This window comes from Chelonoidis abingdonii, chromosome 2, assembly GCF_003597395.2.
Source record: "Chelonoidis abingdonii isolate Lonesome George chromosome 2, CheloAbing_2.0, whole genome shotgun sequence".
Classification (NCBI taxonomy): domain Eukaryota; kingdom Metazoa; phylum Chordata; order Testudines; family Testudinidae; genus Chelonoidis; species Chelonoidis abingdonii.
The window spans coordinates 230,983,263-231,003,071 of NC_133770.1; the positions used below are offsets into that span (position 1 = coordinate 230,983,263).

Here is a 19,809-nt window from a genome sequence, read left to right on the forward strand (position 1 = left end):
TAAGTCCATTAATGGCTATTAGCCAGGATGGGTAAGGAATGGTGTCCCTAGCCTCTGTTTGTCAGAGGGTGGAGATGGATGGCAGGAGAGAGATCACTTGATCATTACCTGTTAGGTTCACTCCCTCTGGGGCACCTGGCATTGGCCACTGTTGGCAAACAAGATACTGGGCTGGATGGACCTTTGGTCTGATCTAGTATGGCCATTCTTATGTTCTTAAGATTTTTATGATAAATTTGCTGATCAGTCTTCAGCATAATTAATACTTTAATTCATTGCTTTGTGACTTCATAATAAATTGTAGAAAAACTGAATGGCATGATGGGTGATAATTAAAATAATAATTAATACTTCTTTAGCACTTTTCAACTCAAATCACTTTATAGAGAAGACTAAGCATCATTTTACAGATGAGATAACTGAGGCAGAAAGTGCTTTAAGAAACTTTCCTAAGGTCACTAGACAAGTCTGTGTCAGAGTCAGGAACAGAGCACATTCTGAGCTCTGTCCATTAAGCTACCTTTGCACCAATTTGACTGGATAAACTTAATCCCTTGTGCTCACCAAATGGGCCTATATTATTCATTAAAGTATCCAAATGCATTATGAAATATATTAATAATTTATTAGCTATAAGAAACTTGACACAGGGCATTTTCTGGGGTTTTGTGACAGTTTGGGGTAGTTCACTCAGCTTGTCACTGACCCCCAACTTGGTTGGTTTTGGTTAAATCAGTGCTTTTCAACCTTTTTCCATTTGTGGATCCCTAAAAAATTTCAAATGAAGCTTGGGAGGAGGAATAGCTTGGTGGTTTAAGCGTTGTGAGCTCAATCCTTGAGGGGGCCATTTAGGGATCAGTGCAAAAATCTCTCAGGGGTTGGCCCTGTTTTGAGCAGGGGATTGTACTACATGAGGTCCTTTCCAACCCTAATATTCTATGTAGACCCCTTTGGAAATCTTAGACCTAGTCTACAGACCCCAGATTGAAAACCACTGAGTTAAATGAATCTTAACATAAGACAGCTAAAGACCTTACTGAATGTCAAGGCAATAGGGTGGAATGTTTTATTTGCAATAACAATGAAAACTTGAGATTTTATCTCTGGTTCAACTTTTTTGGCACATTTCTACTTGTGTGTAACCACAGAGTCCTTTGATCATGGTATATACTGTACATCCTAGCGTATGTGAGTAATGAGAAATTCTTTGACTATGGGATTCTCTGGGAAAAATACCTAATTTGCACTTAACCAGGACATTCAGAGAGGATGAAATTACTGACAGATTGTGTAATCCCAAAATACACGCCACCAAAGCATTTACATAAATGTATTATCACTGTCAAGTTTATTAGAGCCAAAACTTTGGATTCAAACTCCTTCAAACTTGGGATTGTTAGCATTGTTTTTTTCTAATGTGCCAATCACTGTGGTACCTAGGTGCTAATTTTGGAGTATTGATATTCTGTAAAATTTTGCATCCTAAAAAATGGAACTGTATTTTTCAGTTTGCTGTAGATTGCGCTTATATTACCTCTAGAAACTGGCTGGAAAGGTCACAGAATTTCAGCTACTCCATGGACAACTGCATTGGGAGAAAAAGGCCAGAGTTTGGCTATGAATAGGCCAGTCATATCCTTGCACACAATAATATCCATGCTTAGAACAACATGCTTGGAGCTACTAAGTGACATAATTCTACTCTATTTTGCTGACTAACACTTGGTAGAATAAATTCATACTAGAACAGACCTATCATGGAATATTCCTTTCAGAACTCCAGACCAAGTACCTGTGCTTTGTCTCCTAACCTATGTGTATGGAAACACACGTGCCTGCCTTTTATTCTGTCATTTCATCTCACAAGGCCTAAATCCTAAAACCAGAACTGCATGGCAATAGCAGATTTTTGACATTAGCTCAGAGCAGGGCTGGCTCCAGGCACCAGCATGCCAAGCGTGTGCTTGGGGCGGCATGCTGCAGGGGGCGCTCTGCCGGTTGCCGGGAGGGCAGCAGGCAGCTCCGGTGGACCTCCCGCAGGGACGCCTGCGGGAGGTCCACCAGAGCCGCGGGACCAGCGAGCGGCAGAGCGCCCCCCGCGGCATGCCGCCGTGCTTGGGGCGGCGAAATTGCTAGAGCCAGCCCTGGCTTAGAGGCCTGAAGTTTAGGAATATCAAACCTGAACAGAAGTTTAAATGTTTCAGTTTTAGTCAAATGATTTCAGGAAATCTATTTTCCAACCTGTTGGTTACAGCACATTTCTTTAATATGTTAGTCCAAACTTCATAGCGAAACTCCGGGATTTCAAACAATTCCCTTCACTTAAGGAAACCAATTAGCTTGAAAGTTGTGTTTTTTTGTCAATGCAGCTAACATTTGTTGTTGCTCCTGAAGCAGCAGGGGGAGCTGTGCCAATAATCATTTGAGGTTGTCCTGTAAATTCAATTAGCGATTAAAAATCACTGCTGCAAAAGTATTTCATGTTGGAAACCAAATGCTCTCTCTTTTAAATGAATATTATTTTAAGTAAAATATGTGTCCACTTTAATACGGAAGCAATTTATAGGAGTCTTTTCTCCCTCTCTAAAATGTGCTTTTAGAATTTGAGTGCAAATATCTAACTTTGTAATTTTAATCATAAAGCTTTTTCTCAGAATACTATATTTCAAACAGCATTAAGAGTGTAGAGACAGAATGGTTTTGGTATGCCTGCTGCTAATGAAGGTTGAGGGAGGGAAAACTGTAGTATGTGCTGCTATAATCAGAGACCAATAATAACCATCCCTAAGAAGGAAAGGAAAAAAAGCTCCTCTAACAACATGAAGCAACAAATAAGACAGTTATTACCATAGCACTCAATAGCAAATAATTCAAGATCCAAATTTTGAGCTATCTTAAATTGAGGAAGGTGTAAATGTGTTTGGATACAGGGGTTTGGTTTGTTCCATTATAGAAGCTGGAGCCAGCTATAGAATTTGGATCTGGATCCACCAATTTCAACACAGATTTCTTAGAGTCTATGAAAATATATGCTTTCCCCCACCAGAGTTCAGAGGGATTTAGATTCAGGAATTTAGTTTCAGCCCATTTCCATTTGGAAATAGCCCTGTAACAGACCCACTTCTCTTTCCAAAAACCTAGTCTCACTGTCATTTTTTCAGAATGTTTTCATTCTGCAGTTCAGAAGGCAGATTTCCATGGAATTTATTCTTAGACAAAAATCAGAACCAGTGATGTTTAGTAAGGTAAGAAGGCAAATTTAATTCATGTGTTTGCTCACACCAAAATAAGACATATTTTGAGAACTCTTAGCAGATAAAAAGAATAGATGTTGGCAGTTACAGCAGAGATACCAAGGAATGAGTGAGCATAAAGATTCTCTCTAAAGATAGTCTTTCTAGTTCCAGGTGGAGGCACATTGGTAAAATAGTAACAAAAGTAGAAAAGTAGAATGAAGGAAAATGTATCTCTTCAGTACTGGACACTGCAGAACTGGAGAAACTGCATTGCATCATGGCTGTTGTTACTGCTTCTTTCCTAGGTGACACTGCAACATGTAAAAAGCAGGAGGACTCTGAATTTTCCAGCAAACAAGTGGTTGTCAAGAAGCCGTGGAGCTGGAGATATTATATGTGAACTCCCAGTAGAAGAAGCAGGAAAACCCATTTATCCAAGTACGTGTAAAGGTATTGTTAGTAATCTCAGAAAACACTTCAGTTTAGTTCTTGAAAATATAATCTCTGCAAATGTGTGCAAGCCAGATTTGTGGTGGTGTCTTCATTATGACTGAAGGTTGAACACGTGAATTGTGATCTCTCTGTATGAATAACTAACTTGTGTTTTCCTTTCCCGGTATTGCAAGTTGTGAGATACCACATTTATGTTTACACTGGCCATTTGGAGCAAGCTGAAACAGATTCTCCGATCTACCTATGTATATATGGAAAGAGAGGAGACTCTGGTCTAAGACTTCTGCATAAATCTGATATGCCAGTGAAATTTCAGAGGGGAATGGTAAGTTTGAGCAAGGAAGTTTGCATATTCACAGAGACGTGTTTAAAGTAGCCTTTATACATGCTTAAAATTGGTTTTGAAGGGAACTAATCAAAATCTAGGATACAGACACACTTCACATTATTTAGCTACTCTTTTATTAAAGATTTGGTGCTTGCCATTTCTGGGAGATAATATAAATGAGGGGGAAAAAGGACCCAGTAAACCAGAAATGAATAATGGAACAAAAGTAAAACTGGGAGAGTGGTGGTGGGGACATTAAGGAGAATAAAAGAATAGAAAAAGAAAGGAAAAAAAGCAAGATGATGAGAAAAGCCACAAGGGAAAATACAGACATTTTCAGTCAAAGCATAAAAGATCAAAATTGGACACAAATGAGTGCACAAAAATTGTTTCATGGCTTCAAATCTCAGTAGGAACATTTGCTGTCTATTTCTTCTAACACATGGCAGTTTTGATACTGATGAATGCAATCCAGGCGTAAATGAAACTATCTAATTTGTCTTTCATGTACCTAAGAGCCTTACCATAAGTAAAATACACAAGCTACATTCTGCAATGTGGTTTAGTGGACTGACCAAATTTCAGAAATTACCGAGTTCTAATTCTGGTCCTGTCACTGAGGATATGTTTACACTGCAATAAAACACCAGTGGCTGGCCCGTGTCAGCTAACTCGGGCTTGTGAAGCTCAGATTGCAAGGCTATAAAACTGTAGTGTAGCTGTTCGGGCTCGTGTAGGCCCAGAGTCTGGATTCCAGCCAAAGCCCAAATTACTATGCTGTAATTTTATAGCCTCGCATCCCGAGCAAGCAGATATGGGTCAGCTGCAGGTGTTTTATTTCAGTGTTGACATACATTGACTTTGAGTGCCCTTGGCAAGTTGCTTGGCCTCCACTGAGTCTCAGTTTCTCCATCTGTAAAATGGGGGGAAATGAATGCTTACTAACCTCACAGGTTATATTGACATATTTGAGGAATGCTTATAAAATGCAAAGCGTAATAAATATTCAATTATTCAGCACAGTAGAACATCCCAGATACACTGAGAAACTGCAGGTGGATCTGGGCCAATTTAACAGCATAGAATATAAATCTGCCTCATTAGTAATGCATTAGATATTAAGTATTGCACAAAGGAGTTGAAATTCAGGACATAAAGTTGCCTGAGAGACCTGTTCTGGGTAGGCTGATGAGAGTATCCTGTATTATATTATTTATACAAAAAGGCTAAGAGTGAGGAGATTCTATTCTTCACCTCATTTGTTACAGAAGCTGGAAGGTGTGTAGTGAATGAGGCAGGGGACTGCAGGAAAAGAAAGTATCATCTGCTGGTTCAGGCAGTTGAATACTGCCCTGGAGAACTGGATTCTATCCCTGCCTTTGCCACAGAGTTCCTAACATGATGCTGGGCAAGTCACTTAAACAAAACTTTCACAGGTGGCCACCGTGTTCCTCATTTTCTGGGTACTTAACTTGATGCTTCAGGTCTGATTTACTAACTTGCTGAGCACTCATAGCTGGAACTGAGGTTAATGGGAGCTGTGCTCTGGACATGTAAAGTGCTATAAAATGCTGAGTACTCTGAAAGATCCGGCCCCACGCTTCTCAAATTGAGCACCCAAAACTGGATGACATTTTTGACAATTTTGGCTTTAATTTCTGTGCTTCAACTTCATCATGAAATGGGGATAAGAATACCACTTCACCTCACCTCACCAGGGGATTGTGAACACCAGTTCATTAATCTTTGTAAAGAACTGATATGCTGCAGTGACTGCATTGCAGAAAAACCCATGAAGAAATGAACAATTCTGTATTCGGTGCAAGGTTTGGTTGTTGTGCAGTAAATAAAGCAGGTGGCGGTGTGGGGGTGGGGGGAGAGGAAGGGATAAGGAAGATAAAAAGAAATATTAGATTGCTCACTGAATGGGTAACTCTGTCCATCCTGTACACTGAATGAAGCAGGGGGTCCTGTGGAAAATGTAGTATGTGATCATATAATTAAAGAATGTCTCATAATGCATATGCACAAGGGGGCTGAACTAAGGTTACATCAACACCCCTAATTCTGGCATTTCCTATCTTTAGAGTGCTTGACTTTACAACCTTAACATGCTTTTAGCGTAGGGGTTTTTTGGATATCTGTGTGTGTAAATTTATACTTTCCACCTCTTCCCTTTGAGTTTGCACAAGCGAACTGTATGCTCTTCATGAGGTCAAAACTAGGCCAACCTGAATCTGTCACCTGATCAGCTGCATGCCTCCATTAAAGCAATCTTCATCAAGCTTTTGCACAAGTCTAAATGGATAAGCAGAACAAAGTGGCATGCCAGATTTCAGCTTTTTCAGTATAATGGCATTTAAATAAGGGGAGAACCCCGCATGCAGCAAATATGTCCCTTATTAAGAAAATAATGTTACAGTATTGTAAAGTAATCACCCCAAACACTGCTCAAGCATTATTGTAATGTGTACTGGATCAGTACTGAAGAATTTAGCACTACTTTCGGGGAAGGATCATAAAGGTAATTTACATGAGGTTTTTGCCATTACTATTACATTCAGATTTTTAGCTTGTCCACTTATTACCTGATACAAAATTCATTGAGTCAATGGAAAGACACTGGATAATTTCAATGAGCTTTGACTCTACCCCGTTGGGAACAATCTGACTCCCATTATATCCTATGGAATCTATCCTATCCTATGGGAATCTTTTCCTTGGCTGTAATAAGAGTTGGATCAATGCCCTTAAAATACTGAGCAGCTTTTAGCCTCTCTTACTGCTGTTATGAAGTGGTGTCTGCACTGTTGTCTTCTAGGTGGATATGTTTGAAATGGAAGCTGTATCTCTTGGAAAACTGCAGAAGGTGCTATTGTACTGCGAGGCCAGTAACAAGGTGCAATACTGGTACTGTGAGAAAGTAATCATCAGAAAAGCTGGGAAAGACTCCGAATATATTTTCAACTGTGAGAGGTAGTATTTACACTATAGCTCTTTTGTTTTTAAACTAGCTTTGTCTTCCCAAATAATCCTTTAAGGCTACATACCCTTTGGATGATACCCATGTGAAACATTTAGCCAATAGATGTGCTCAGTTTGGTTTTTCCAGGACCAGGCAGATAAACTCATTACTTATCACTCCAGGATTGATTGCTTAATTTAGTGATTGCCAGGTAGTGTGTGCCAAAGACTAACTCCGTACTTCATAATGTTATATGATTGGATTGCGCAAGTGTACCTCTGTCACATGTGGAGCCATGCTCTAAGATGGTGGGTGAGAATTTCCCATGGAAGAAGGAGAGATAAATTATACAAACAGGTTTTTAAATTAAAGCCTCATTCTCCATGGGAAATCCGTGAGGAGCACAATCCAGAAGTAGCATTTGTTCTTGCTGAAGAGATGACTGAGATGCCAAAAAGGGGAAAGTTTTTCTGGTGGTTATCTAACTTAAGCTATTAAATCAGTATAACCTCCCCCTGCCCCCGCAGCAAGCAGGGGTTACACCAACATAGCTAAAGTCACTTGAGAAATACCACATCATCCAGCCTTTTTTACATTTAACAAGAAAAGAAGAGCTGCGGAAACCAAAAACCTGCTCAGGCCCATACGATAATGCTTACACTGCAAATTCTCATACATGTGAACAACTTTGAGTAGACCCACTAAAATGAGTGGATTGATAGGAGGTAATGTGCCCTAGTGGACGGGTCTCTGGACTCTGGGTCAGGACACCTAGTTTGTATTACCAGATCTATTGTTGATTTGGTGTAAATTTGGGCCACTTGCTGAAACTCTCTGTGCCCCAGTTTCACTATCTTTAAACTAGGAATAAAAATAGTCATTCGCCTTTGTAAAATGTTTTTGAGATTAAGGCAACCCTATAAATTGTTATAATTATTTTTATTAATACTGACAAGAGTAGGGATTTCTCATGTGAATAAGGGATGCAGGTTTGGGCACATACTAGCTGGTGTTTCATCAATATCTTATACTTGTTCATGAAAAGATACAAACAACTCTCTGACATTAATCAGACAGAACATTCTATAGAGAAATGAGGCCAGCTGCTTACCTCAAGCAAGAAAGATCAGCTCAGTATCAAATCTGTCCTCCAGTGGGTCACATGACTCAGACATCATGCATGACAGGGCACTTAGGTGCCAATTATCACAGAATGAATACACTGAGGAGGCTGGTCAGCAGAAAATATTCAGGAGCAGAGGCTATAAAGGTGAAAAGGAAAAAAAGAATTTATATCATTCCTGCCTTTTGTGACTGCTAAAAAAAGAACACTGCTACTGACAAGAGTTTAAGATAGGGCAGCAGGTCCACCAAGGGGTGGCTTCTTTATTGGCCAAAGAAGCTGCAAGCTTCTCAAGGAAGGAAAATGCTTTGTTCCTCAGACATGCTTCTGATATGCTTTATTTTCACTGCCTCATGGCTTTATTTTCATTTTATACTGGAAGACTTGATTTTTTTTCTGGTTTGTCGCATAAGATACTATATTTCTTAATTAGTTAATCTGGGAAATGTCAACATTTTTTCTGACTTAATAGAATCCTGACTTTTGATTTTGCACAGGCAAAATCCAGCCATTCTCATGGATTTCAATTAAAATATTATTTCTGTTTTGCGTTTTTTAAATTATACATCAACATGTTTTCAGCATTTAGGATTACACAATATATCTGTATAACCTGGTTTTAACAGGAGAGCAGCATAAATCAGCCAACAGCCAAGTGTGTGCTGTAGCACTGAAAACTAGAAGGTCAGTTAGTTAATGTATTCAGTTTCTTAGGATCTGGTGCTATGAAATGTCAAGTGCTTCTTTCAAGGTGTAATTGAAGGTGCTCGGCACTTCCTGGGATTGGGCCTGTTAGTGAGCTGGTGGGAAGGTGCCTGCCCTCTGGCCCTGATCTGTGTAACTATGTATGTGCTTGATGTTAAGCATGTGCCAAGTGCTTTGCTGATCAGGGCCAGGAAGCTCAGAACCATACAGGATCAAGCCCCAGCCACCTTACTGTACAGCAAGCCATAACTACTGATTAATAAAGTGACTCTGATGTTGAGATTGCAATAGCCTTACTATGTGGAAGGAAAAAGTTCCTCTAAGGATAATCCAGAAAAGAGAAAAAAATAATAAGGAATCCTTATGGTACTTTAGAGACTAACAAATTCATCTGGGCATAAACTTTCATGGGCTAAAATCCACTTCATCAAATGCATGGAGAGAAAAATACAGGAAACAGAATATATATTTTACAACACGTGAAAAGATGGGAGTTGTCTTACCAAGTGGGGGGTCAGTGCTAACGAGTCCAATTCATTTAAGGTGAAAGTGGCCTATTCTCAACAACTGAGAAGAAGGGGTGAATATCAGAGGGAAAATTACTTTTTGTAGTGACCCATCCACTCCTAGTCTTTATTCAGGACTAATTTGATGGTGTCCTGTTTGCAAATTAATTCCAGTTTCTCATTGGAGTCTGTTTTTGAAGTTTTTTTGTTAAAGAATTGCCACTTTTAGGTCTGTTAGCTCATGAAAGCTTGTGCCTGAATAAATTTGTTAGCCCCTAAGGTGCCACAAGAACTCCTTGTTTTTGCTGATACAGACTAACATGGTTACCACTCTGAAACCAGGGAAAAGAGAGGAAATCAGAATGTGAAAACCAGAAAAGCAACATGTAAATGAATGAGTGTTTACCCCTCTGTTTTTAGTCAGCAAGACATAAAACATATCTTTAGAAAATGGTTATATTCTCCCCTTTTAAATCAAAGCTCCTGTTTTCTGAAAATAAAGAGCTGGCTATTTATCAGGGGGTTAATTGACCTTTTCCCTCAGGTGCCACTGTTAATCATTTCTGGTTATTCTCAGCATCTATTCCTGTTGTTGCACACCTCCCTCCTTTTCTTTGTCAGTTTCATGCTAGTCCTTGGTGTGAAATTGACACGTGGTGCTTGGAAACAGATAGGATGAGACATCCAGATGCAGCTCTGATTTTCTGGCAAGTAGAGAAGATTTGAGAAATTGAACATTTTCTCTTGTGCTTTCAGCTGAATCATTTTCGTTTTCTATGAGGCAAAGATTGTTTTGCACACACCAAGCAGGCATATACTACCTGATAGGTAGCAGAAGTATGACAGATCTGCTGTCAGAATGTGGGAAGAGGAGAACCCCTGCAGTGAATGCAGGCATCCTGCATACCTCACAGCTGAGCATCAGAGGGGCTTCCTCTACCCTGACACTTAAGGGAGATTTGACATGAGTTGGAAGGCGTATGCACCTGCAACTTTGTTGATACCACTACTAAATCTCACCTCCCCCCATTTGGGGGTACAGTTGTAACACTGATGACTTGTCAGTAGCAGAGATCAAACCTGGGATCTTTGGGGCTCAATGCATGAGCCTCTTTAGCATGAGCTAGAACAGTGTTTTACAAACCATGGGTTGCGTCCCACTTCTGGGTCACAGCATGTAAGGTGCTGAGTCGCCTTGCTCTGGTCAGCACTGCCAACCAGGATGTTAAAAGTCCTTTCGGCAGTACTGCCCAGCTAAGGGAGGCTAGTGCCTACCTTTCCTGATATGGCGCTGCGCCCCCAAAACAGCCAGCAGTGGGTCCGGCTTCTAGGCAGGGGAGCCACGGGGCTCCGCGTGCTGCCCCATCCCTGAGCACCAGCTCCGCACGTTCCTGGCTAATGGGAGCTGTGGGGGCAGTGCTTGCGGGCGAGAGTCACGTGGAGCCACTTATGCGCCTCTGACTAGGAGCCACTTGTGCGCCTTTGCCTAGGAGCCAGACCTGCTGCTGGGAGCTTCCAGGGTGCAGTGCGGTCCACAGTGCCAGGATAGGTGCCCCAATCCTCTGCCCCAGCCCTGAGCCCCACAAACCCAGAACTCCTTCCTGCACCCCAAACCCCTCATCCCCAGCTCCACCCCAGAGCCTGCACTCGCAGCCCATAACCCTGACCTCCTCCTGCACCCCAACCCCCTGCCCCAACTCAGAGCCCCCTCCCACACACTGAACCCATCATTCCAAGCCTCACCCTGTAGCCCTCACCCCCAAGCCCCAATCCTCTGCCCCAGCCCTGAGCCCCTCCCACACCCCAAACCCTTCCTCCCCAGCTCTGTTGGGTCACGGGCATCAACAATTTTCTTAAACTGGGTCTCCGGAAAAAATGTTTGAAAACCACTGAGCTAGAAGGCACCAGTCTTTTAGCCAAAACTCTAGCAGGTTAATCAGTCTCTGGCTGTTCTAGCTGCCACTAGAGGGAGACAGAGTGCCACACCAAGCAGGCATGGGTTACACAGTGGCAGTGGTGACTGCAGCTCTGAGGCTGGAACAGTGGAGGAATGCAGGCCAGTGGAGGAAGAGTCCATCCCACTTGACTTTTTTGTCACCGCCTGCCTTGTACTTAGATGCCTTGGTGCTGTGCCGCTGTGGTTCAGACTCAAGATCTCACCCTGGCTCTCACCAGCCTAGTTACTCCTTGCAGGGTGACACTAAGATGCTTTCAGTCCCAGGCTTTCCCAAATCCATCCGTCTGAAGTTCTTAATTACCAGACAGTTGGACAAATGCCCTCTGGTTCATCACCCCTCAAGGCATGAACCAGCCCCCCAGACACCAGTTTACTTTGGCACACACATTCCACACAGTTTGCACATGAGAGACCTGTTTGGGGTAAAGCTAAACAAAAGGCTTAAGTAATAGAAAAGCCACAGATTCAAAGATGAAATAGTAAGGGAGAACAAACATATACAAGTGACCCAGAAAAGAAACATAAAGACACAACCCTTTTCTAATACAAGTTATCTGTTGCCTTTGAACAGTTTCCCAGCATACCCTTAGCTGTAATAGAATCCAGCATTTCATGGACAGCACTTGCCAAGTGACTGTCAGAAAACTGTGGAAAAAGCCTTTTACAAGCAGGCTTGTGTCTACTTTTTTTTCTCTCAGTCCATGATGACTCATGTTTATTCAGAGTGAAGAAATTCCCTCTTACCTGAGAGCCAGGATGTCTCGACAACTTTCCATTAACTCCATTGTCTTTTCCTGGCTAGACAGTGGGTTGTTGCTTGGAGCCGGTGTCATATAAATTCCTGTCTTGGAATGTGCCGTCCGGGCTGTGATGTGTAGTTGAAATTGTAGTACAGTTTTCTATATGCATAACTACATAGATTCATAACCATAGTCTGTATACATCTCTCAGAATGACCATCAAGTTCAGAATGTTCCAGGCTTGCATGAAAGGCCTTATTCAATATGCTTACAGTACAATAATACAGTCTGCAATCAGTTGGTTCAAATGCTCATTTGAGGGGTTTAAACCTTCTGTCCTCCCCTTGGGCTGTCTGGACCCTGACTGTCACAGCCATTAATGGAAATGAGGAACAGACCCAATGCTGTGCACCAGTGTAAAATGGTTGTACATGAGAGTAGACTAATGGCCCTGTCATCCCCTGATTAGGGGTAAGTAAAGTGAATTAATTCCAGCTCGTTTTCTCTAACTTCTAATATGCACCAACTATCTCTGGGGTGTCATGTCATGGGGCTTTCTATAAGCTGGCTTCTTCAAACAGAACAAATACTGTATGCACTTCTGGCCCAGGGACAGAGAGTTTACCTTAAGTAAAAATAACTAACTTTTGTGACAAAGTTCCTCCTCTACCTTGGGGGGTTCTGCGCTTATTGGCAGATTTGCTCACCTCAGTGATCTTCCCCACAGTCTGAGTCAGCTCCTCCTGTATCTTATCAGGAGTTGGGAGGTTTGGGGGGAACCCGGGCCCGCCCTCTACTCCAGGTTCAAGCCCAGGGCCCTGTGGATTGCAGCTGTCTATGGTACCTCCTGTAACAGCTGCATGACAGCTACAACTCCCTGGGCTACTTCCCCATGGCCTCCTCCAAACACCTTCTTTATCCTCACCACGGACCTATCTCTTGGTGTCTGATAATCTTGTACTCCTTAGTTTCCAGAAGCACACTCTCTCACTCGTTCCTTGCCCCTCTTGCTCCCAGCCTCCCTCAGCAACGCAACTTCCTCTCCTGGCTCCTCCTGCCCTGACTGGAGTACGGCGGAGCTCTTTTTAAACCCAGGTGCCTGATTAGCTCTGCTTGATTGGCTGCAGGTGTTCTAATTACCTGTTGCTTAATTGGTTCTCGCAGTTCGACTACTTGTGCAGACCTGCTCTGGTCATCAGAAACAAAACTACTCATCCAGTGGACCAGATAATTTGCCCCCTACAGCTCCTGTATCCATGGCCTGGCTCCTGTACATATCTCCCCCTGCTCAACATCAGAGGGTGGGGCAGTCTTGGGAATGCCAGACAGTGACACGTGACAACATGCATCTCGTGAACGGTCCCTCGCTCTGTGTTGACACGGAATGGAAGGTTGGAGGCATAAGAACCACTGGTCACGCCTTGTGTTCTTCTCCTAGTTTCCGTGCATCCATGTAGAGGGGCATGGTCGTCCACGAGGACAATTGCGCGGGCAAGTAGTAGCGCACATGCTTCCATGGCCCATTTTACATGCGGGCCCTCTCTCTCACCATGGCGTATTGTGTTCCCTCAGAAGGATCTTCTACTGAGGTAGAGAATTGGGTTTCCCCTCCCCAATCATCTGTGTAACTGGCCGCAACCCTACTTTTCCGAGCATTGTCTCGCATAATCCTTGGTGAAATCAGGGCTTCAGTTGGGCATACTGCGAGGGCAGTCCGTAGTTTGAATCTTCCTCTGCTGTGTCAGACATCTCACAGATCAGGTCCATGGCTTTGCATAGGTTGGGTCAGGGGGCTTTGCGTGTGGCAAGTGGGATAAATCATCGGAATACACCATACACTAGGAATGCCAGACTTGTTTCTGTGCGACGTGGTCAGGGCCAATTTTGGATGGCCTCCAACTTGTTCACTTGGGGTTTTACCAGACCTTTTCCCACAATGTAGCCAAGATATTTGGCCTCTGTAAACCTTACAGTGCACTTGGCAGGGTTTGCTGTAAGGCCAGCTTGCGTGAAGGTATCCAGGACTGCCTCCTCTAGGTGGGTTTCTCAGTCTAGGGTATAAATGACCACATCGTCCAAGCAGGCAGCAGCATAACTGTTATGCAGCAGCATAACTGTTATGCAGGCATAATAGCTTGTCCATGAGGCGCTGGAAAGTAGCTGGGGCCCCATGTAGTCCAAAAGGGAGGACAGTATATTGAAAAAGACCCTCTGGTATAGAGAATGCAGTCTTTTCCTTTGCGTCTTCCGCAAGGGGAATCTGCCATTACCCCTTTGTCGAGTGTAGAGTAGTCAAGTACCGGGCATTCCACAGATGATCCACTAGCTCATCTATGCGAGGTATGGGGTATGCGTTGAACTGGGATACTTCCTTTAGTCGCCGGAAGTCCTTGCAAAACCTTGTGGTGCCATCAGGTTTGGGCACCAGCAGATTGGGCTGACCACTGACTATGGGATTCTTTGATGATCCCCAACTCCAGCATTTTTTTTACTTCTGCTTTTATTTCCTCCCTTTTGGCCGCTGGCACCCGATAGGGCCTCATTGTTATTCTGGCCCCAGTGTTCGTGATGGTGTGGTGATATGTCTCGGTTGTTCGACTTGGTTTTGTTGAGAACACATCTTGGTTCTGGAAGATCATCTCAAACACCTCATTCTGGTCTGGTGTTAAATCCGGAGACACTCTCACCTTTTTGGAAGGCTTGTTTTCCTGAATAGTTATGCATGCCTCTTGTGCATGCCAGTGTTTCAGAAGGTTGACGTGATAAATCTGTTCTTGTTTTCGGCGTCCTGGCTGCCGCACTTTGTAGGTTACTTCTCCCCACGGGTTCAACCACCTCATAGGGCACCTGCCATTGGGCCAGAAGCTTGCTTTCTGCCGTGGGTACCAACACCATCACCCGATCCCCTGGTTGGAACTGTCAGACTTTTGCCTGGTGATTGTAATAGGTTCTTTGGGCCTCCTGTGCCTTTTCCAAATGTTCCTGTACAATAGGGGTGACACGGGCTATCCGGTCTCGCATCTGTATTACATGTTCTATTATATTTCTCCCCTCCTTGGGTTCCTCTTCTCAAATCTTTTTGGTGATATCTAGTATGCCACGGGGGTGACGTCCATATAATAACTCGAATGGGGAAAACCCAGTTGAGGCCTGAGGTACCTCCTGGATAGTGAACATAAGGTAGGGCAGTAGGGTGTCCCAATCCTTCCCGTCCTGACTTACCACCTTCCTTATCATAGCCTTGAGGGTTCGGTTAAACCTTTCTATCAACCCATCAGTCTGCGGATGGTAAACTGAAGTTCTCAGGATATGTATATGGAGCAGCGTACAGAGGTCCTTCATTAGCTTTGACATAAATGGGGTTCCTTGGTCTGTTAATATCTCCTTTGGTAGCCACACTCGGGCAAAGATCCTTACCAGCTCTTTGGCTATCGTTTTAGAGGCCATGTTCTGCAGGGCAACGGCTTCTGGGTAGCAAGTAGCATAGTCCAAAACAACAAGTATATATTGGTGGCCCCGAGCCGTCTTCTCCAGGGGTCCCACTAGGTCCATGGCTATTCACTCAAAGGGGACCTCTAAGATGGGAAGGGGTACTAAAGGTGCCCTCAGGTGGGGACGGCGGGACTGTGCAGCTGACGATTCCGGGAGGCGCACAGTACCTCCGCACTTCTTCCGGGCCAGAAGAACCGTCATAGGACTTGTGGCCAGGGTCTTCTCTACCCCAAGTGCCCCAAAAAGATGACTATGAGCAAGACTTAATAAGCGTTCTGGTGTTTTGAAGGTACTAAGATCTGCTGTACTTCTGCCCTGTATCTGGTGAAACCAGTATAAGAGATTCTTCTTCATTATGAAGTGGGTCTGGTCCCTGGTTCTCCTTCACGGGACCCATCTATTCAGTCACCTCCTTTCTGTGTTGTTGTACTTGGGTCTTTCAGCCTGGTCCCTGCCAAAATTTCCTTCTTCCGGGCTAATCTGGCCCAAAATTAGGGGCCCAGTCCTCGTGCCTACGGTTAGAAGCTTAGGGTGGGGGTCAGCTCGGTGCTTCTCTTCCTGGTGGCCTTTTCTTTTCAAGTGCTGAGTATGCCTACCTACGAGAGCGACCCTCTGGCTTTGGGCCAGTATTCGGGTTCCCAAGGCCTTAGCTGCCCTCCTTTCCCTTTTCGACTTTCTACCCTGTCTGGGAATGGAAAATAAATCTGGGGATATTTCAGAGAAGACTGGGGGCTAACAGTCTACTGTGGATGCCTCACTAACTTCAGGGTTCCCCTCTTTCTCCAATCCTCCTACTGGGAGTAAATCTCTAAACTCTGGGAAGTCCGTCCCTATGAGTACTGGGTATGGGAGTTTAGGGACTACACCTACTGCTACCTCAGTAGTGTTCCCCTGAATCTCAATTTTTAATGGGATGGTGGGGTAATAACCAACTGTCCCATGAACACATGTTATCCCCGTACGCTTAGGCCGCAGCAGCTGACTACACTTCACAAGCTTCCCCGAGACAAGCGTGATAGCACTCACTGAATCAACCAGTGCTGTGGTCTCTACTTCATTTAGCTTTACTGGTCTGGTGTACATATGTGGGGTTAGTGAGACCCCCACAAGGTAGATTAGGGAGGATGGGTCTGCCCAGTTCCCCACGTTACACTGCATAGGCTCCTCAGTATTGGGACACTGTGCAGCTATATGTCCCCACTCCCCGCAGGCATAACATCTGTATGGGGCCTTTGGCATTCCCCGGTCCCTTGGTTTGGGCAGTCTAACATCACGATCCTGTTCTCCCTCAGTGCTCCGACTCTTTGTGGCTTCTGGTGGGCCTTCAGCCCCTCTCTTTTTCCACCTGTGATCCCCTGGTTGCTCAGTCACCCGAGCTCTAGGGCTTGGTGCTGCTAGTTTAACCCGGGGTGCCTCTTCCTTAACTGGTCGGGTCAGCTTCCTCACTGTCCTTTGCCTCTCTATCAGTGCGACAACCTCATCATAGGTGGACGGTTCTTTCTGGCCTACCCAAGCATGAAGGTCTGGTGGTAGACCCCTCATGTATCGGTCGATGACCAGAGCCTCTAGTATCTCTTCCGGACTCCGGGATTCCGTTCGCAACCACTTTCGTGCGAGATGGATGATGTCACACAATTGGGACCGCGGGGTTTTGTTTTCCTGGTACCTCCACTCGTGATACCGCTGGGCCTGCACTGCAGTTGTTACCCCAGATCTGGCCAGGATCTCTGCTTTCAGCTGGGGGTAGTCTGCTTCAGGCAGATCATAGTAAGCTTTCTGGGCCTCCCCACACAGGAATGGGGCAAGGATACCAGACCACTGATCTCGAGGCTAGGACTCCCATAGGGCTTTCCGCTCAAAGGCCAGAAGGTATGCCTCTACATCATCCTCCCGTGTCATTTTCTGCAGCCAATGGCTGGCCCGTATGATCTGCATCCCATCATGGCCGCGGTTCAGCTCTGTAAGGGTCTTTACCTGGTTTACCAGTTCCTGCAACATAGCTCGGTCTTAAGAAGCCTGGTCCTTCAGCAGGTGATTAGTCTCTTGTTGCAGCCACACTGCCTCCTGTTGGGCAGCTGCCTGGACACGGGTAGCCTCCTGCTGGGTCGCCATAGCTTGTATCAATGCCCATACTAGGTCATCCATTGTGGTGAAAAAAAAAACCCTCTTTTTTTTTTTTTAAATCACCCTCCTTTTTCTGCCACGCTGTGCACACCAAAATCCCACTCATGACACCAGTTGTGACAAAGTTCCTCCTCTACCTTGGGGGGGTTCTGCGCTTATTGGCAGATTTGCTCACGTCAGTGATCTTCCCCACAGTCTGGGTCAACTCCTCCTGTGTCTGATCAGGAGTTGGGAGGTTTGGGGGGAACCCAGGCCTGCTCTCTACTCCGGGTTCCAGCCCAGGGCCCTGTGGATTGCAGCTGTCTATAGTACCTCCTGTAGCAGCTGCATGACAGCTACAACTCCCTGGGCTACTTTCCCATGGCCTTCTCCAAACACCTTCTTTATCTTACACGACTTTTCCACTGGTGTGCTGATAATTGGGCTTTGTACTCCTTCCTCAGCAGACACCCTCTCACTCTAGCCTTGATGCCTTTTGCGCCCGCTCCTTCACACCTGCTCTTCCTCTGTTCCCTTCCTTATATAGCTCTTTTTTAAACCCAGGTGCCCTGATTAGCCTGCCTTGATTGGCTGCAGGTGTTCTAATAAGCTTATCTGCCTGAATTGGTTCTAGCAGGTTCCTGATTACTCTAGTGCAGCCCCTGCTCTGGTCACTCAGGGGACAGAAAACTACTCATCCAGTGACCAGTATATTTGCCCTCTACCAGACTCCTGTACCCCACTGGCCTGGATCTGTCACACTTTGTTAGAGTTATGGGATAGGCAGTGCTTATCCAAACCCTCTTCAAAATAAGACACCTTTGATTTTGATTCACCTGTTATGGTTGAGGCTGGGATCTTATTTTTTCCACACCAGTTCTCTGCTACCTTGAATGTTGTCTTTAGGCCTCAATCCTGCAAAGGTACAGTTTATGTCAGCAAGGGCTCTTAAACCTGCACAGTCCCTTTGTAGGTTTGAGGTCTGAATTTGTACTATGTATCAAACTATACTGCACCTGCTCAAGAGACAATTCCCCTGCTACTACACAGGTTTAACATTCAAAATAATCCTCCAATCATTCAGTTACATGCAGTGAAGAACAAATTGATTCCAATCTTCTTTCTTATTTGCTTGCTTATGCTCAGGTGGCTTCCATTTATGTCCCAGGGAATAATTCACTCAGAAATCGAGCTCTACCCTGAAGGTAAGGGTTATTGTTACATTATGGAAATGAAATCAATAATTTGTATGGTTTTCTCAGAATCTTTATGCTGAATTTATACTTAAAATTTAACCTTAACCGTTTTGCCGCTTTCGTAGTTCCATTTCCTAGACAAGTTTTTATATATTATATTATATTATATTATATTATATTATATTATATTATATTATATTATATTATAATTAGGAGGTGAGAGAGGGAGGATTTTCTCATGCAGGAGCCCAAAGGTTAATATCACTCTATCTTTCCCTCCACCTTTTCTTAATGTAACCAGCCAGATCTATTATTAACTGCACTTCATATTTTATTTTTGGCAGAACTGCAAATAAATCGTCAGCTGAAAATGCAAGATGAAGCAAATGGTAAATCCTGCTGCTGCCTTCTGTATTCTAATCAAGAGTGTCTCTGTTTCAGAACTACCTGCCTTGCACACTTTTTGCCTATTTATTTGCTTTTACATTTTTAATTGCAGTACACAATTAGACTATTGCAGTAAGCCCTGAACTCTTCATTTTGATTTAAATGATAACTCACTTCAGCGGTGCTATTTGAAAATTCTTTCCCTTATTCTGTCATTTTTTATGCCAATAATTTTGGGGTCTTTTACTGGTTATCTGGGCATTTATAATTTTCCTAGTAGTTAATGATAACCCATCTGAATTTTACTTTTTTTAGTTAATCTTTCCATCATGGCTCTGTGGCATCTGTTACCCAAGGCCATGTATAATTAGCTCTTTCCATTAGTGCTCCACTTTCCAATTCTACCTGCAATTTCTTGCTTGCCCAGATTGACTTTTCTGTCCTGATAAAATTACGTTACATATATCTGAATAACACACAACTTCCCCCCCCACCCCACCCCCCACCCGGCTGTAAGGAATACTTTATGCTGTAGCTTGAGCAACAATTTAGAAGATGTCAGGAAAAAGTTTTAAAATGTGTTCATAATTCTCTGTAGCAATCAAGATATCCACTGAG

The 19,809-nt window shown here is 43.9% G+C and overlaps 1 protein-coding gene across 3 annotated transcripts in view; it reads left to right on the forward strand.

The window, feature by feature from the left end:
* The window catches only part of RP1 (RP1 axonemal microtubule associated), a 305,041-nt gene that overhangs the window by 114,655 nt on the left and 170,577 nt on the right, over window positions 1–19,809 (forward strand). For all 3 annotated transcript variants that reach the window (XM_032771359.2, XM_032771361.2, XM_032771360.2), the window contains exons 20-24: window positions 3,542–3,674; window positions 3,863–4,014; window positions 6,839–6,993; window positions 18,755–18,813; window positions 19,149–19,193. In XM_032771359.2, the coding sequence (XP_032627250.1) occupies window positions 3,542–3,674; window positions 3,863–4,014; window positions 6,839–6,993; window positions 18,755–18,813; window positions 19,149–19,193 (544 nt within the window). The remainder of the gene's footprint in view (window positions 1–3,541; window positions 3,675–3,862; window positions 4,015–6,838; window positions 6,994–18,754; window positions 18,814–19,148; window positions 19,194–19,809) is intronic.